This window comes from Uranotaenia lowii, chromosome 3 (genome assembly GCF_029784155.1).
Source record: "Uranotaenia lowii strain MFRU-FL chromosome 3, ASM2978415v1, whole genome shotgun sequence".
Lineage (NCBI taxonomy): Eukaryota > Metazoa > Arthropoda > Insecta > Diptera > Culicidae > Uranotaenia > Uranotaenia lowii.
This window is the reverse complement of record NC_073693.1, coordinates 253,031,076-253,045,844: the sequence shown is the minus strand read 5'-3', so window position 1 is coordinate 253,045,844 and position 14,769 is coordinate 253,031,076. Positions and strand designations below refer to the sequence as shown.

Here is a 14,769-nt window from a genome sequence, read left to right as displayed (position 1 = left end):
TTCATATAATTAAAAAAAATATTAATTTAATAGAAAACGAAGCCTACGACAATCGCTCGGATGTGTGGGCTTTGGGAATCACGGCCATCGAGCTGGGTGATGGAAAACCTCCGTTTGGAGAAATGCACCCTACCCGGACCATGTTCCAGATAGTGAGAAACCCTCCGCCGACTTTGTATCGACCAGCAAACTGGACCCAGAACTACAACGATTTTATCACTGAATGTTTGGAGAAGAATCCTGACCATCGACCATTTATGATGGAAATTGCTGAACATCCCTTTCTGACTCAACTGCCGGAAAATGACTATCATGTAAATAATCAACGGCTTTTCGTTAGGATTCACAAAAAAACTATCTAAATTTTTTTTTTCTATCATTCAGATAAGTCAGGAGCTCCGGATGCTAGCGGAATCGATTGTGGATGTTCATATTGTGCCGAAGGACGAAATAAAGCTCTACAAGGGAGCCCTGAAAATGGCCGAGAACCGCACCGAAAAGATGCACGTTGAAGATTTGGCAGCACTGGAGGTGCTCTCGGAGGAAACCATACTGGATGAGCTGATTCAGCGGTTCAAAAATGGTTCCACCTATACCTTTGTCGGAGATGTGCTGGTATCGATGAATCCCAACCAACCGGAACCGGATTATGTTCGCGGGGTAAGGTTTCACACAGATAAATCATAATACTTTTTCCAATGCAGTGGAATTTTAGGGATTACCTATACCCCTAATCAAGCGTTTTCAGTTAAAATTTGAATTGTCAAAGCGAGAGCTGCAAATGGTCAGTGTTAGACAGCCTTAAACTGATTGAAAATAAGCAGCCTTGATTAAAATGACAAAAATGACAAAAATGACAAAAATGACAAAAATGACAAAAATGACAAAAATGACAAAAATGACAAAAATGACAAAAATGACAAAAATGACAAAAATGACAAAAATGACAAAAATGACAAAAATGACAAAAATGACAAAAATGACAAAAATGACAAAAATGACAAAAATGACAAAAATGACAAAAATGACAAAAATGACAAAAATGACAAAAATGACAAAAATGACAAAAATGACAAAAATGACAAAAATGACAAAAATGACAAAAATGACAAAAATGACAAAAATGACAAAAATGACAAAAATGACAAAAATGACAAAAATGACAAAAATGACAAAAATGACAAAAATGACAAAAATGACAAAAATGACAAAAATGACAAAAATGACAAAAATGACAAAAATCACAAAAATCACAAAAATCACAAAAATCACAAAAATGACAAAAATGACAAAAATGACAAAAATGACAAAAATGACAAAAATGACAAAAATCACAAAAATGACAAAAATGACAAAAATGACAAAAATGACAAAAATGACAAAAATGACAAAAATGACAAAAATGACAAAAATGACAAAAATGACAAAAATGACAAAAATGACAAAAATGACAAAAATGACAAAAATGACAAAAATGACAAAAATGACAAAAATGACAAAAATGACAAAAATGACAAAAATGACAAAAATGACAAAAATGACAAAAATGACAAAAATGACAAAAATGACAAAAATGACAAAAATGACAAAAATGACAAAAATGACAAAAATGACAAAAATGACAAAAATGACAAAAAATGACAAAAATGACAAAAATGACAAAAATGACAAAAATGACAAAAATGACAAAAATGACAAAAATCACAAAAATGACAAAAATGACAAAAATGACAAAAATGACAAAAATGACAAAAATGACAAAAATGACAAAAATGACAAAAATGACAAAAATGACAAAAATGACAAAAATGACAAAAATGACAAAAATGACAAAAATGACAAAAATGACAAAAATGACAAAAATGACAAAAATGACAAAAATGACAAAAATGACAAAAATGACAAAAATGACAAAAATGACAAAAATGACAAAAATGACAAAAATGACAAAAATGACAAAAATGACAAAAATGACAAAAATGACAAAAATGACAAAAAAATGACAAAAATGACAAAAATGACAAAAATGACAAAAATGACAAAAATGACAAAAATGACAAAAATGACAAAAATGACAAAAATGACAAAAATGACAAAAATGACAAAAATGACAAAAATGACAAAAATGACAAAAATGACAAAAATGACAAAAATGACAAAAATGACAAAAATGACAAAAATGACAAAAATCACAAAAATCACAAAAATCACAAAAATCACAAAAATGACAAAAATGACAAAAATGACAAAAATGACAAAAATGACAAAAATGACAAAAATGACAAAAATCACAAAAATGACAAAAATGACAAAAATGACAAAAATGACAAAAATGACAAAAATGACAAAAATGACAAAAATGACAAAAATGACAAAAATGACAAAAATGACAAAAATGACAAAAATGACAAAAATGACAAAAATGACAAAAATGACAAAAATGACAAAAATGACAAAAATGACAAAAATGACAAAAATGACAAAAATGACAAAAATGACAAAAATGACAAAAATGACAAAAATGACAAAAATGACAAAAATGACAAAAATGACAAAAATGACAAAAAAATGACAAAAATGACAAAAATGACAAAAATGACAAAAATGACAAAAATGACAAAAATGACAAAAATGACAAAAATGACAAAAATGACAAAAATGACAAAAATGACAAAAATGACAAAAATGACAAAAATGACAAAAATGACAAAAATGACAAAAATGACAAAAATGACAAAAATGACAAAAATGACAAAAATGACAAAAATGACAAAAATGACAAAAATGACAAAAATGACAAAAATGACAAAAATGACAAAAATGACAAAATGACAAAAATGACAAAAATGACAAAAATGACAAAAATGACAAAAATGACAAAAATGACAAAAATGACAAAAATGACAAAAATGACAAAAATGACAAAAATGACAAAAATGACAAAAATGACAAAAATGACAAAAATGACAAAAATGACAAAAATTAAGAAAATTACAAAAATTAAAAAATGACAAAAATGACAAAACTGACAAAAATGACAAAAATTACAAAAATTACAAAAATTACAAAAATTACAAAAATTACAAAAATTACAAAAATTACAAAAATTACAAAAATTACAAAAATAACAAAAATTACAAAAATTACAAAAATTAAGAAAATTACAAAAATTACAAAAATTACGAAAATAACAAAAATTACAAAAATGACAAAAATTACAAAAACTACAAAAATTACAAAAATTACAAAAATTACAAAAATTACAAAAATTACAAAAACTACAAAAATGACAAAAATGACAAAAATGACAAAAATTACAAAAAATACAAAAACTACAAAAATTACAAAATTACAAAAATTACAAAAATGACAAAAATTACAAAAATTACAAAAATTACAAAAATTACAAAAATTACAAAAATTACAAAAATTACAAAAATTACAAAAATTACAAAAATTACAAAAACTACAAAAATGACAAAAATGACAAAAATGACAAAAATTACAAAAAATACAAAAACTACAAAAATTACAAAAATTAAAAAATTACAAAAATTACAAAAATTACAAAAATTACAAAAATTACAAAAATTACAAAAATTACAAAAATAACAAAAATTACAAAAATTACAAAAATTACAAAAATTACAAAAATTACAAAAATTACAAAAATTACAAAAATTACAAAAATTACAAAAAATTACAAAAATTACAAAAATTACGAAAATTACAAAAATTACAAAAATTACAAAAATTATAAAAATGACAAAAATTACAAAAATTACAAAAATTACGAAAATGACAAAAATAACAAAAATTACAAAAATTATAAAAATGACAAAAATTACAAAAATTACAAAAAATACAAAAATTACAAAAATTACAAAAATTACAAAAATTACAAAAATTACAAAAATTACAAAAATTACAAAAATTACAAAAATTACAAAAATTACAAAAATTACAAAAACTACAAAAATTACAAAAATAACCTAAATGAAAAAAAAAAATTTTAAGAGTCTAGTATGAACATCACATTGCATAATTTTCGAAGCAATGGAAAACTTTCATCTTTTTTCAGCATAAATTTTCTAAAATGTTCATTATGGGTACAGTTGATCCCTAGAGTTCAAAAAGGTAAATTCTTATTCTAAATGAGTCTTGACCATTGATGATTACGAGATTACTAATATTTATCCAATATAACTACTATTCACCCAAGAATTGTCTGTAAGAAAGGGCTGAAACATTGATTTCCTCTTAATAATAGAATAAAGCGCCTTTAAGTATGCAATGTTACAAAGATTGAGACAAAGATGTGGAATTTTTCTTGCTTCTGATGCGTATAAATTGTGAAATAAGAACAAATATGACAAAAATAGTCAATTGACATTCTTGCTTGGGTTTTTGGTTGATATTTGCCAAGGATTAGGGTTTCCCGAATAAAGGATCAAGTATCTGTGGCAGAATAAGACATTTAAGACACTCTAACTTTCCCACATATGTATATTCTACCACAGTGTCCTTGAATTTTTTTTTATCTGGGATTTGTATCCATCAATAGAGGTTCAAGTCTGCTTTAACTTAAAAAAATATCGCAATTTTTTTTACACCCACACAAATGCTTCTAGTTCATTTATGGGTTCAAGAATCGTTCTCACTTTTGGGACATAGAAACTTAAATTTACAAGCTGTCAGAAAATGTGAGTTGCTAATTTTTTTTCCAAAAAGATATGTTGAAAATTAGAAAATGGGATCAAGTATCCCCATTCTCCCCTACTTATCTCATCGGTAGAAAAAACAAGAAATTGAACAATTAGCAAACAAAACAGTTCTTGGCGAGGTACCTATGTGGATTGAAACGCTGGAAGGTTAAATAAATAGTAATTCTGCAATTTAGACTGAAAGCCAAAAAAAAATCCTTTAAAATTTAAATTCTGAAAATTCATTTTGATTTCTAGATTCCAATTTCAAATTTTTTATATAATTTTGGATCTATAATTCTGGTAATCATATAAATTGCGAAAACAAGTTCTAATTTCCGCTTGTTTTTCATCATTCAATTCTAGTTCTCGTTTTGTATTTTGTTAATCGAATAAAAAAAATTTGGAACAGAAATTTTTGCCAATGTTTTTCTCGGACATATTGGTCCTGAATTTCAAGTCTTGGATTTAAATATCGAGATGAGATAAAATAATTGGTGAATATTATCTTAATTGACATTTTAAAACGTGAGTGTTTGCGTAGAAATAGTTCTGGAGAGTTTGAATTTTCATCGTTTTCATACTATTGTTGACGAGTTGTTGAGTGAACATTTCTCACGAACAAATTGTTTTTAAATCCTCTCCATAATTTCCGTTATAATAAGGTTTTCTAATGTATAGTAACCCATTTTCATTTGACCTCTTCCAGTTTCATCAAAAGTACCAATCGAAGTCCCGTTCGGATAATGCTCCGCATATTTTCGCTATCGCTGACAGCGCCCACCAGGACATGTTGCACCATGAGGAGCAGCAGTACATCATCTTGTCCGGGGAAAGCTATTCCGGTAAAACGACTAACGTCAAGTTGTGCATGAAGCATTTGGCCTTTCTTGGGGAAGGAAATCCGGGAGTGGCGCAGCGTATCGATTCCGGGTATGAGGTAATCTCAGCATTGATCAATGCTGGAACACCGCTAAATCCTAACTCGACCAGAAGCATCCTGCAGATTCAAATGTGTTTTGGACAGACTGGAAAGCTGTCTGGAGCTATTTTCTGGGTTTATCTGTTGGAAAAACTACGCATTTCATCTACCAACATGTGAGTTTTAGGATAGGAAGGACACATCTAACGATTTTATAAATCGAATAAAAAGTAACGTTATAACTTTTACTCAACTTCAAATAACTTATGTACAAGTTTTGCTTAGAAGATTGTGTGCAAGAAGCGCATATGAGGTTTGTGTCATCACTAACGAAAATTCTACTCCCACAGGAACCAGTCCAACTTCCACATATTCTACTACTTCTACGACGCCATGGAATCGGAGCACCGGCTACGTGAGTTCTCGCTCGAGGGTGGGCGTAACTATCGATACCTGCGCATACCGGAATCGAGCGAAGGTTCGAAGCTAAAATATGTTCGGGACGATACATTCGGGAACGTTCAGGCGTTTAAAAAACTCGAGCAGTTACTGCTCGGACTAGAGCTAACGCAAGAACTGCTCGATACCGTTTATCGTACGTTAGCTGCCATTCTATTGCTGGGGGAGATTCGATTCAAGGATAATGACGGTGTAACGGAGCTGGAAGATTTTGAAGTTGTCCACAAAGTATCCAATCTGCTGAAATTGGAGGAGAAAAAGTTCCAGTGGGCTCTGCTCAACTATTGCATCATTGTGCGGGGATCGGCCGAGAGAAGACGTCATTCACCAGATGAGGCGCGAGATGCCCGCGATGTGCTAGCGGCCACAATTTATACGAGGCTGGTCGATTGGCTGATCAATACCATCAATCACAAACTTTCTTTCGGACGGGCGATCTAGTGAGTATGAAAATGAAAGCATGACCTGGATATTCGTTGTTCGCGGAATTTCTAAACTTTTTACTGCGAATTTCTTCTTTTCATAAAACATTTATAGGGGAAAATATTTAATAGTTTGAAACTTGACAATAACACAAGGGAACAACATTTTTGGTGCCCTGATATTGGAAGATTTTTCGTCATGAATTAAAATCATCCGTCGAATTTTGTCCATCGTCTCTTGTTTTGGTGATATGGCATCTTGAAATTTTAACATTGAACAGTTTTCAATAAAATTAATCTTTGATAACTGATGAGCCTACATGAAAACTTAAAAAAGATTTTGATATTTTAGTTTTAGAAAAAGAACGCTTCAAAAAATGAATTTTGCAATTTTTAAAATTTGAACGAACAAGATTACAACTATTTTTGACACCATTAAAGAAAGTCTTTGTTAATTTCATATTGAAGATTTAACGTCATTCACAACCTCCCTCATTTTCCAACCACTCTCCCTGGTAACAAGTTTTCAATTTTCAATGTTACTTTTTTCTGCTGACCGGATGTTGAGTGCTAAACCTAAATAATTTTTTTGCTTATTTCTACTAAAACTTCAACGTTAGATTGCGGTTTCGATCAAATTTATGGATTCATATAGTGAGTAAGCAATTTATTTGATTTCCAAATTTCGCTACTGCATTTCTATTCTAGCTCGAAGTCGAAGAATTATTTTTTTCAAAAAAGATGCTTCGTGAAAAAGGTTTTAAATAAGTCAGTTACTTAGTGCTCGTATAGAAATTAACTTAGTGCCTGAGAAAGCTGAAATTAGGTTATGTTGAACAATATCATGTTAATATTAATAGCAATGGTTAACATCACTTGAACCGGTAAAAAATTGCCTGCATATAGTGTTATCACAGAGACCAGACGTACAAGCTAGGCCACGAAACTTGTGTAAAATTTCCAACAATTTTTGTTTTTGGCGGGGCCACCAGATGTCTCCAAACCCACCATAGAGAACTGTCGAAACCAAACTGAGAAAAAAAAAACATTTTGGTCAGTTTTGAACAGGTTGTATGAATTGTTTGGCATGTTTTAAGAAAATTGCTGTTAAATTTTCGTAACACTTTCGTCCGGTTGCAAAATGGAAAAATATCTCAATAAAGGTAATCGCTAATTCCTTCAAGCTAGAAGTGCTAAATTTTGGACAATTGGTTTCAAAAGTCGATTGGTCCTCTGACAATAACAGCTCAAAAAGTGCAAAATTTTTGTAAACCGTTAGTTATTTCTACTGCTTCAGTAGTTAAAAATACAGGAATGAATAACAGTTTATCTTCGGTACCTACTTTGTACCGTTTTTACTTATTGACTTTTTCTGTGAGTGAAACAACTTTTTTTTTATTTACGTAACCTTTCGGGTTACTCTGGGGGAGATCTGATGATGGGAAAAGGAAAATAACCCGAAACGTTACGCAAATTTTAAAAAAAGTTGTTACACTCACTGAAAAGAAATTCTGTTTAGTCAAAAGTAAATCTTATTGCATTTATCTAGCAATAAATTCAACCCGTTTTTTATAGAGCGGCATTGATTTAATTAATTATTAATGAATTCAAAATATATGAAATACAGACCCCGTTCGATTTCAGCAACATGCCCGAACATTTCGTGTTGCCAAAATCGAACGGTTTTTTTTCTGAAATTTTTTTTCTGATTTTTAAAAATTAACTATTTTTATTATCATTAACGTTATTTCAAGTAAATTTCCGACCATTTAAAAAAAAATTATAGTTTTTTTTTGTCTTTATTTAAGAGGTTTTCAGCCGCAGGCTGGTGCGCCTCTGAAAAATTATAGTTGTTTTTCTTATGTTTTTGATGCATTTTTTACTATTTTTTGTTTTGTTTATAATCTCTGTTTTTTTTTTGACATTTTTGCTGTTTTTTGTCGTACTTCATCATTTTTAAGTTGACTTTGTCATTTTTTGTCTATTGTTTGCATTTGTTTTTGATATTTTTTAATTTTTCATTTTTTGAGTACTTTATAATTTTTTTAAAAAACTTTTGTTTTTGTTGTTGTATTCTATCACCATTTCTGAACGTTAAAAAGTATTTGTGGTGTTTGTCTAAATTATATTGCTTCTGTTATAGAGAAAACTAAAAGGTAATGTCGTTTCTAAAAACCGTTCGATTTTGGCACATGTGCCAAAATCGGATGTTGCCAAAATCGAATGTTGCAAAAATTGAATGTTGCCAAAAACGAACGGGGTCTGTATAAGATATTTGAAAAATTGGGAAAATTTGATTTGTAATTTCTGAACGGCGCAATAGATGGCACTGTTTAAAGTCAGTTTCAACGTATTTTTTTGTATATCAAATCTTGCATTAACGTACTCTAAAACCAGAGCAAACCCGAATTTAGGTGCTCGAATAGTATCAGAAAATGCTACAGAAATTTTGAAAAGAACCTTTGAATAGTCGTAAAAATTCTGATTTCAATAGCATTAGAATAAGCTTATCATATATTATTTTTCGACAAAATGAAACAAAAATTCGAAAATTTGGAAATCTTGTTTTAAAAAAATTCAGATGTTTTATATATGCCTTGAGGAAGGCCAAGACCAAAGGCCGAAACGTCGGGGATAGTTGTTAATTTTGTATTTCCTTCCTTTTGACTGAAATATCAAAAAATAATAAAAAAAAATGGACCTTTGAGAATCATGCGCCCAAAATTGTTGTGAAAATTTTCTCAAAATGATTGTTTTTTGGGAGTGTTCCGATAAGAAAAACTTATTTCAATTGTTTTTCTAAAAAAATTTAATCGCATTATTTGAATATTGAGGGATTTTGAGGAAAGTAGCCAGGATACTGGCGGATAAAAACTGGAAAGCTTAGGTCAGAATCATTTTAGATTTTGTGATACCAAATGTTATTTAAACATTAAAATTCAATATCTATGATCCGAATTTTGGATTCTTTATCTAATTTATTATTCTTTAATTTCTATTTGGATCATCTTTCGCACAAAATCCTGATTTAATTTTGGTTTCGCTTTTCCAACCTGAACTTATTGTATATTCCATATTCGAAACGCATTATAATATGAATATGAATAGTAAATCTTTCAAATTGCAACCATTTCTAAGATTTTGATTTGAAGTTTTTTTTTTTTTATTGTCATCGTAAATTTATTTTTATGAAATTGTTTCATCGACTATATCGGTGAAATTCTACATTTAAAAAAATAGAATATTCAAGGATTGAAAGATTATTGACGGATAGAAAGTTAGAATAAGAATTAAAATATCTACCCCTGCAAAGTTCTTCTTCTTATTGTAATCTTCGATCCGTCTATAGTCATTCAGTTCTTAAATATTCGTTCTTGATGAATACAAAATTTCACCAATAACTGAAATACCGAATTCTTATTAAAAGCCAAAAATACAGAACTCAAATATGATATTTCTGGTTGAAGGTTCTGTTACATTTTTCGGTGTTTGGCTCATACCAACAGAAATTTTTATCTGGAACTTAGATTTGTTTCCAAATTCGGGATTCAAATTTTAAACTCAGGTTCAAAGACAGGATCCAGATGAGGAATTAAAATTAAAAATTGAATTTCAGATTCAGCTTAGTTATGTTTTTCAATCAAGATTAATAAATCAATGAAAAAAAATCATAAAGGATTCAAATTGTAGGAGATCGTAGTTTTGAAATGTTGATTCAGGATTCAAAATTCAAATTTGATATTCAATCAGAGTCTATTTGGAAACACAAACCAGAAGAAATCACAAATATGTATTAAAAAAAATCACTTTCAAGATTTCGTTTTAAGAAAAAAGATTTTTATTTTTTTTTTTTAATCTCATGAATCTCATGATTTTACCACCAATTTATCACACATGGAAAGTCAGGTGAAGCAATTCATGGATTCAATATCTAGATAAACTCAAGAGATTGTATGCTTAAAAGTTAATAACATGGAAATCCATTTAAACTAGGCTTGCCAGATAGATTCAGAAAAAAGCGGGATATTTCACGATAAAAAAGCGATACACAGCCGAAAAAAGCGGGACATTTGACTTGAGAAACACTTTGTTCCTAAAAAAATAAAAACAGCATATTTTCGTAGATGACGGAAAGAATTAAAGAAACATAAGCTATCAAAGAACGAAAGAACATAAGCCGTAAATATCATGAATTTTTCGAAAAAGATACAACTTATGTTCTTTCGTTCTTTGATAGCTTATGTTTCTTTAATTCTTTCCGTCATCTACGAAAATTTGATTATTTTCAGGTACAAAGATGTACCAAACGATTTCATTAGGGTAAATGAGCCTAATTTCGCTATATTTTGTCAGAGGTTTTTAGATTTTATATTATTGCGCGGAATCTTTAATACTTAGATAACCAATTTTTTGGTAACTAAGTTCCAAACTTTTTTCTGAACTCGGTTTTGGTTTGAAATAATCATTTCAAGCCTTAATTTACGAAAAATATCATGTTTTATAAAGTGTGTCGGTGTTCCTAATTTGGCACTAAATGTTCCTAATGTTAACATATGGGTGTTCCCAATGTTAACATATGAGGAAAAAATGTATCAGCGTCCCAAATATTACACTATTTGTTCCTGATTTTGCATATGGGTCTGTTTTTAATACTTTAATGAGAAAAATCTCAAAACTCACCTTTTTATAAATTTTACAAGGTTTTTGGAATATGAATGGAGAAATAAGGACTATTTAAATCCTACACAATAACTCTTTACACTAGTTTTGAAGAAAGTAGTGGATGTTGAGCTTATCCAAATTAAAACTTTTACTTTTCCAATGGATAAATTCATTATATTTCAAAAGTAGAAAATTCATTGTAATGGATACAAATAAGTACAGTCAAACAGAGCATCATGCAACAGCATGATTCGATGCAACATTTGTGTACCACAACACTTATTTAACTTTTATTTTTATATAATTGACTAGCTGATCCCGTACGAACTTCGTTTCGCTTTAAATCATTGGTACGTCAAAATGAGTTTAGAAAATGAATTCGAAACATTCTTTCGACAATTTTGGGAAAAAAATTCAACAGTGTTTAAAGTCGCTACTATTATTATTACTTGAAATTCAAATTAAACAGTTGATTAGCTTTTTATAAAAATTTATGTGAGAGTTTTTTCTTCTCGATCGATTGCAAAATCTAGACATTATGGCAGAAACATGTACTATTTGTTTGTGTGCACGACTCTTTTGCTTGACCTTCACACTTAAATTGGTATCAATTAACTGCCTCGAACAAAATTATTGCACAAAACACTGAACTTTCAATGAAACCCTCTTTTTCTGTCCCGTGGCCCGAAATTCGATAATTAAAACCAATTTAACGTTCCTCACAACTCCCTTGTGCCATTTTTTTCAAATTGTATGTAAAATAACGTCAGGAACTTGAAAACAGTGAACAGTGAATATAGACGCCCCTTTCGCCGACCCTTGACACGGAACATGCTACCTGGAGTCAATTGCTCATAGTTTATAATCCTCATCTGAACATTTTCATCTCAATCCGATGCATGATCACGACAATATCGCGAAAACAGTGAGCAACTAACATGGACGGCCTTTTTTTTTGACCACGATTCAAAACTTGACACCTGAAATCAATTATCTTTTCTGTTAAACTCCCATGTGTCAATTTTCATTACATTTCTATGCTCAATCAAGAGAATATTGTAAAAACAGTGAACAGATAATAACCCCTTTTGCCGACCCCTGAGTCAAGATTTAAAACCTGAAAGCAAAAGAGCGTCCCTAAAAACTCCTATGCGGCAATTTTCAACTCAATCCAATGTAGAATAACGTCAATATCGCAGAAACATTAAAGTTGGGTATGGACGACTCCTTCAGCTGACTTCTGATCCGCAATTCGAAACATGAAATCGATTGCTCGTCCCTCAAAACACTCATGTGCTAATTTTCATCACAATACGATCTATAATAACGCCAATATCGCAAAAATATTAATCAGTAGATATGGACGACCCCTTTTGCCGACCCCTGACCCTAAGTTTGATAACTGTAATCGATTGCTCGTCTCTCAAAACACTCATGTGCAAATTTTCATCACAATCCGATGTATAATAACGCCAATATCGCAGAAACATTAATCAGTGGATATGGACGACCCCTATGGCCAACCCCTGACCCTAAGTTTGATAACTGTAATCGATTGTTCGTCTTTCAAAACACTCATGTGCAATTTTTCATCACAATCCGGTGTATAATAACGCCAATATCGCAAAAACATTAATCAGTTGATATGAACGACCCCTTTGGCCGACCCTTGACCCTATGTTTGATAACTGTAATCGATTGCTCGTCTTTCAAAACAATCATGTGCAAATTTTTATCACAATCCAATGTAAAATAACGCCAATATCGCAAAAACATTAATCAGTGGATATGGACGACCCCTTTGGCCGACCTCTGACCCTAAATTTGATAACTGTAATCGATTGCTCGTCTCTTAAAACACTCATGTGCTAATTTTCATCACAATCTGGTGTATAATAACGCCAATATCGCAAAAACATAAATCAGTGGATATGGACGACCCCTTTGGCCGACCCCTGACCCTAAATTTGATAACTGTAATCGATTGCTCGTCTTTCAAAACACTCATATGCAAATTTTCATCACAATCCGACGGAAAATAACGTCAATAACGTGAAAACAATATTTGTCTTGTATGGACGACCCCCTTCAGAAGGGGTCGTCCAAAAATCTAACAACATTTTTCATCATTCCTGGTCCTAATGAGCATCCATGCCAAATTTCAGATCTCTAGCTCTTAAGACGGCTGAGTCTATAGAGGACAAACAAACAAACAAACAAACAAACAAACAAACAAACATACAGATAATTGCTTTTTATATATATAGACTAGCTGATCCCATACGAACTCCGTTTCGCATTCAACTTGGAATATGTCATGAACAGTTTGTATGAAGGCCAATTGCCAAGCATTTTCCAAATGCACTTCTGAATTCATCGTTAAGTAATAATTGCAAAAATATTGGACGATCACTTTGTCTGTCGTCTGTTACTTAATTTGAAATCAGAAATCCTTTGACCGTGCCAAAAAACTACGTGTATAAATTTCGACTCGATCATTGCATAGCAACGCAATTATTGCCAAAAAGCTAAGCCCCTTTCGAGGGCTCTTATACAATCTTTGATGACTGAAATCGATTGCCCTTCCCTCAAAACTCCCGTGTGCAAATTTTCAAAGCAATCCATTGTATAATAACGTCAATATTGCTAAAAACAGTGAAAAATTAATTTATATGGTCGACCCTTTTCGTCGACCCCGGGCAAAACATTTGACATCTGGAATCGGTTGCTCGTCCCTGAAAACTACCGTGTGCAAATTTTCATCCCATTCCGATGTAAAATAAAGACGAAATTGCAAAAATATTGAAAGGTTTATATGGATGACCCCCTTTGCTGGCCCCTTACACTGAATTTTATACCTGAAATCAATTGTTCATCTCTCAAAACTCTCGTGTACTAATTTTCGTCTGAATCCGATGAATAATAACGACAATATCGCATCAACAGTGAATAGTTAATATGGACGACCCCTTTGGCCGACCCCTGATTTTAGTTTGGATAAGTGAAATCAGTTGTTTGTCCCTAATAAATACTATGTGCAAATTTCCACCAAAATCCGATGTATAAAAACGTCAATATCACTAAGATACTGAAAATTTAATATGGACGACCCCTTCTGCCGGCCCCTTACACTGAATATGATACCTCAAATCGATTGCACTTCACCCAAAACTATCGTGTACCAATTTTCATCTGAATACGATGTATAATAAAGTCAATATCGCAAAAACAGCGAACAGTTAATATGGACGACCCCTTTGGACGATCCCTTACACAAAATTTAACACCTGAAATCGATTGCTCGTCTTTCAAAACACTCATGTGCAAATTTTCAACACGATCCGACGAAAAGTAACGTCAATATCACGAAAACAATATTTGTCTTGTATGGACGACCCCCTTCAGAAGGGGTCGTCCGAAAATCTAAAAACATTTTTCATCCTTCCTGGTCCTAATGAGTATCCATGCCAAATTTCAGCTCTCTAGCTCTTAAGACGGCTGAGTCTATAGAGGACAAACAAACAAACAAACAAACAAACATACAGAAATTGCTTTTTATATATATAGACTAGCTGATCCCATACGAACTCCGTTTCGCTTT

The 14,769-nt window shown here is 31.1% G+C and overlaps 1 protein-coding gene across 2 annotated transcripts in view; it reads left to right on the top strand.

Annotated features, from left to right (window-relative positions):
• Window positions 1-14,769, top strand: part of LOC129754653 (neither inactivation nor afterpotential protein C-like) — a 35,306-nt gene that overhangs the window by 13,746 nt on the left and 6,791 nt on the right. For both annotated transcript variants that reach the window (XM_055750828.1, XM_055750829.1), the window contains 4 exons: window positions 34-314; window positions 385-660; window positions 5,413-5,801; window positions 5,976-6,524. In XM_055750828.1, coding sequence (XP_055606803.1) covers window positions 34-314; window positions 385-660; window positions 5,413-5,801; window positions 5,976-6,524 — 1,495 coding nt within the window. The remainder of the gene's footprint in view (window positions 1-33; window positions 315-384; window positions 661-5,412; window positions 5,802-5,975; window positions 6,525-14,769) is intronic.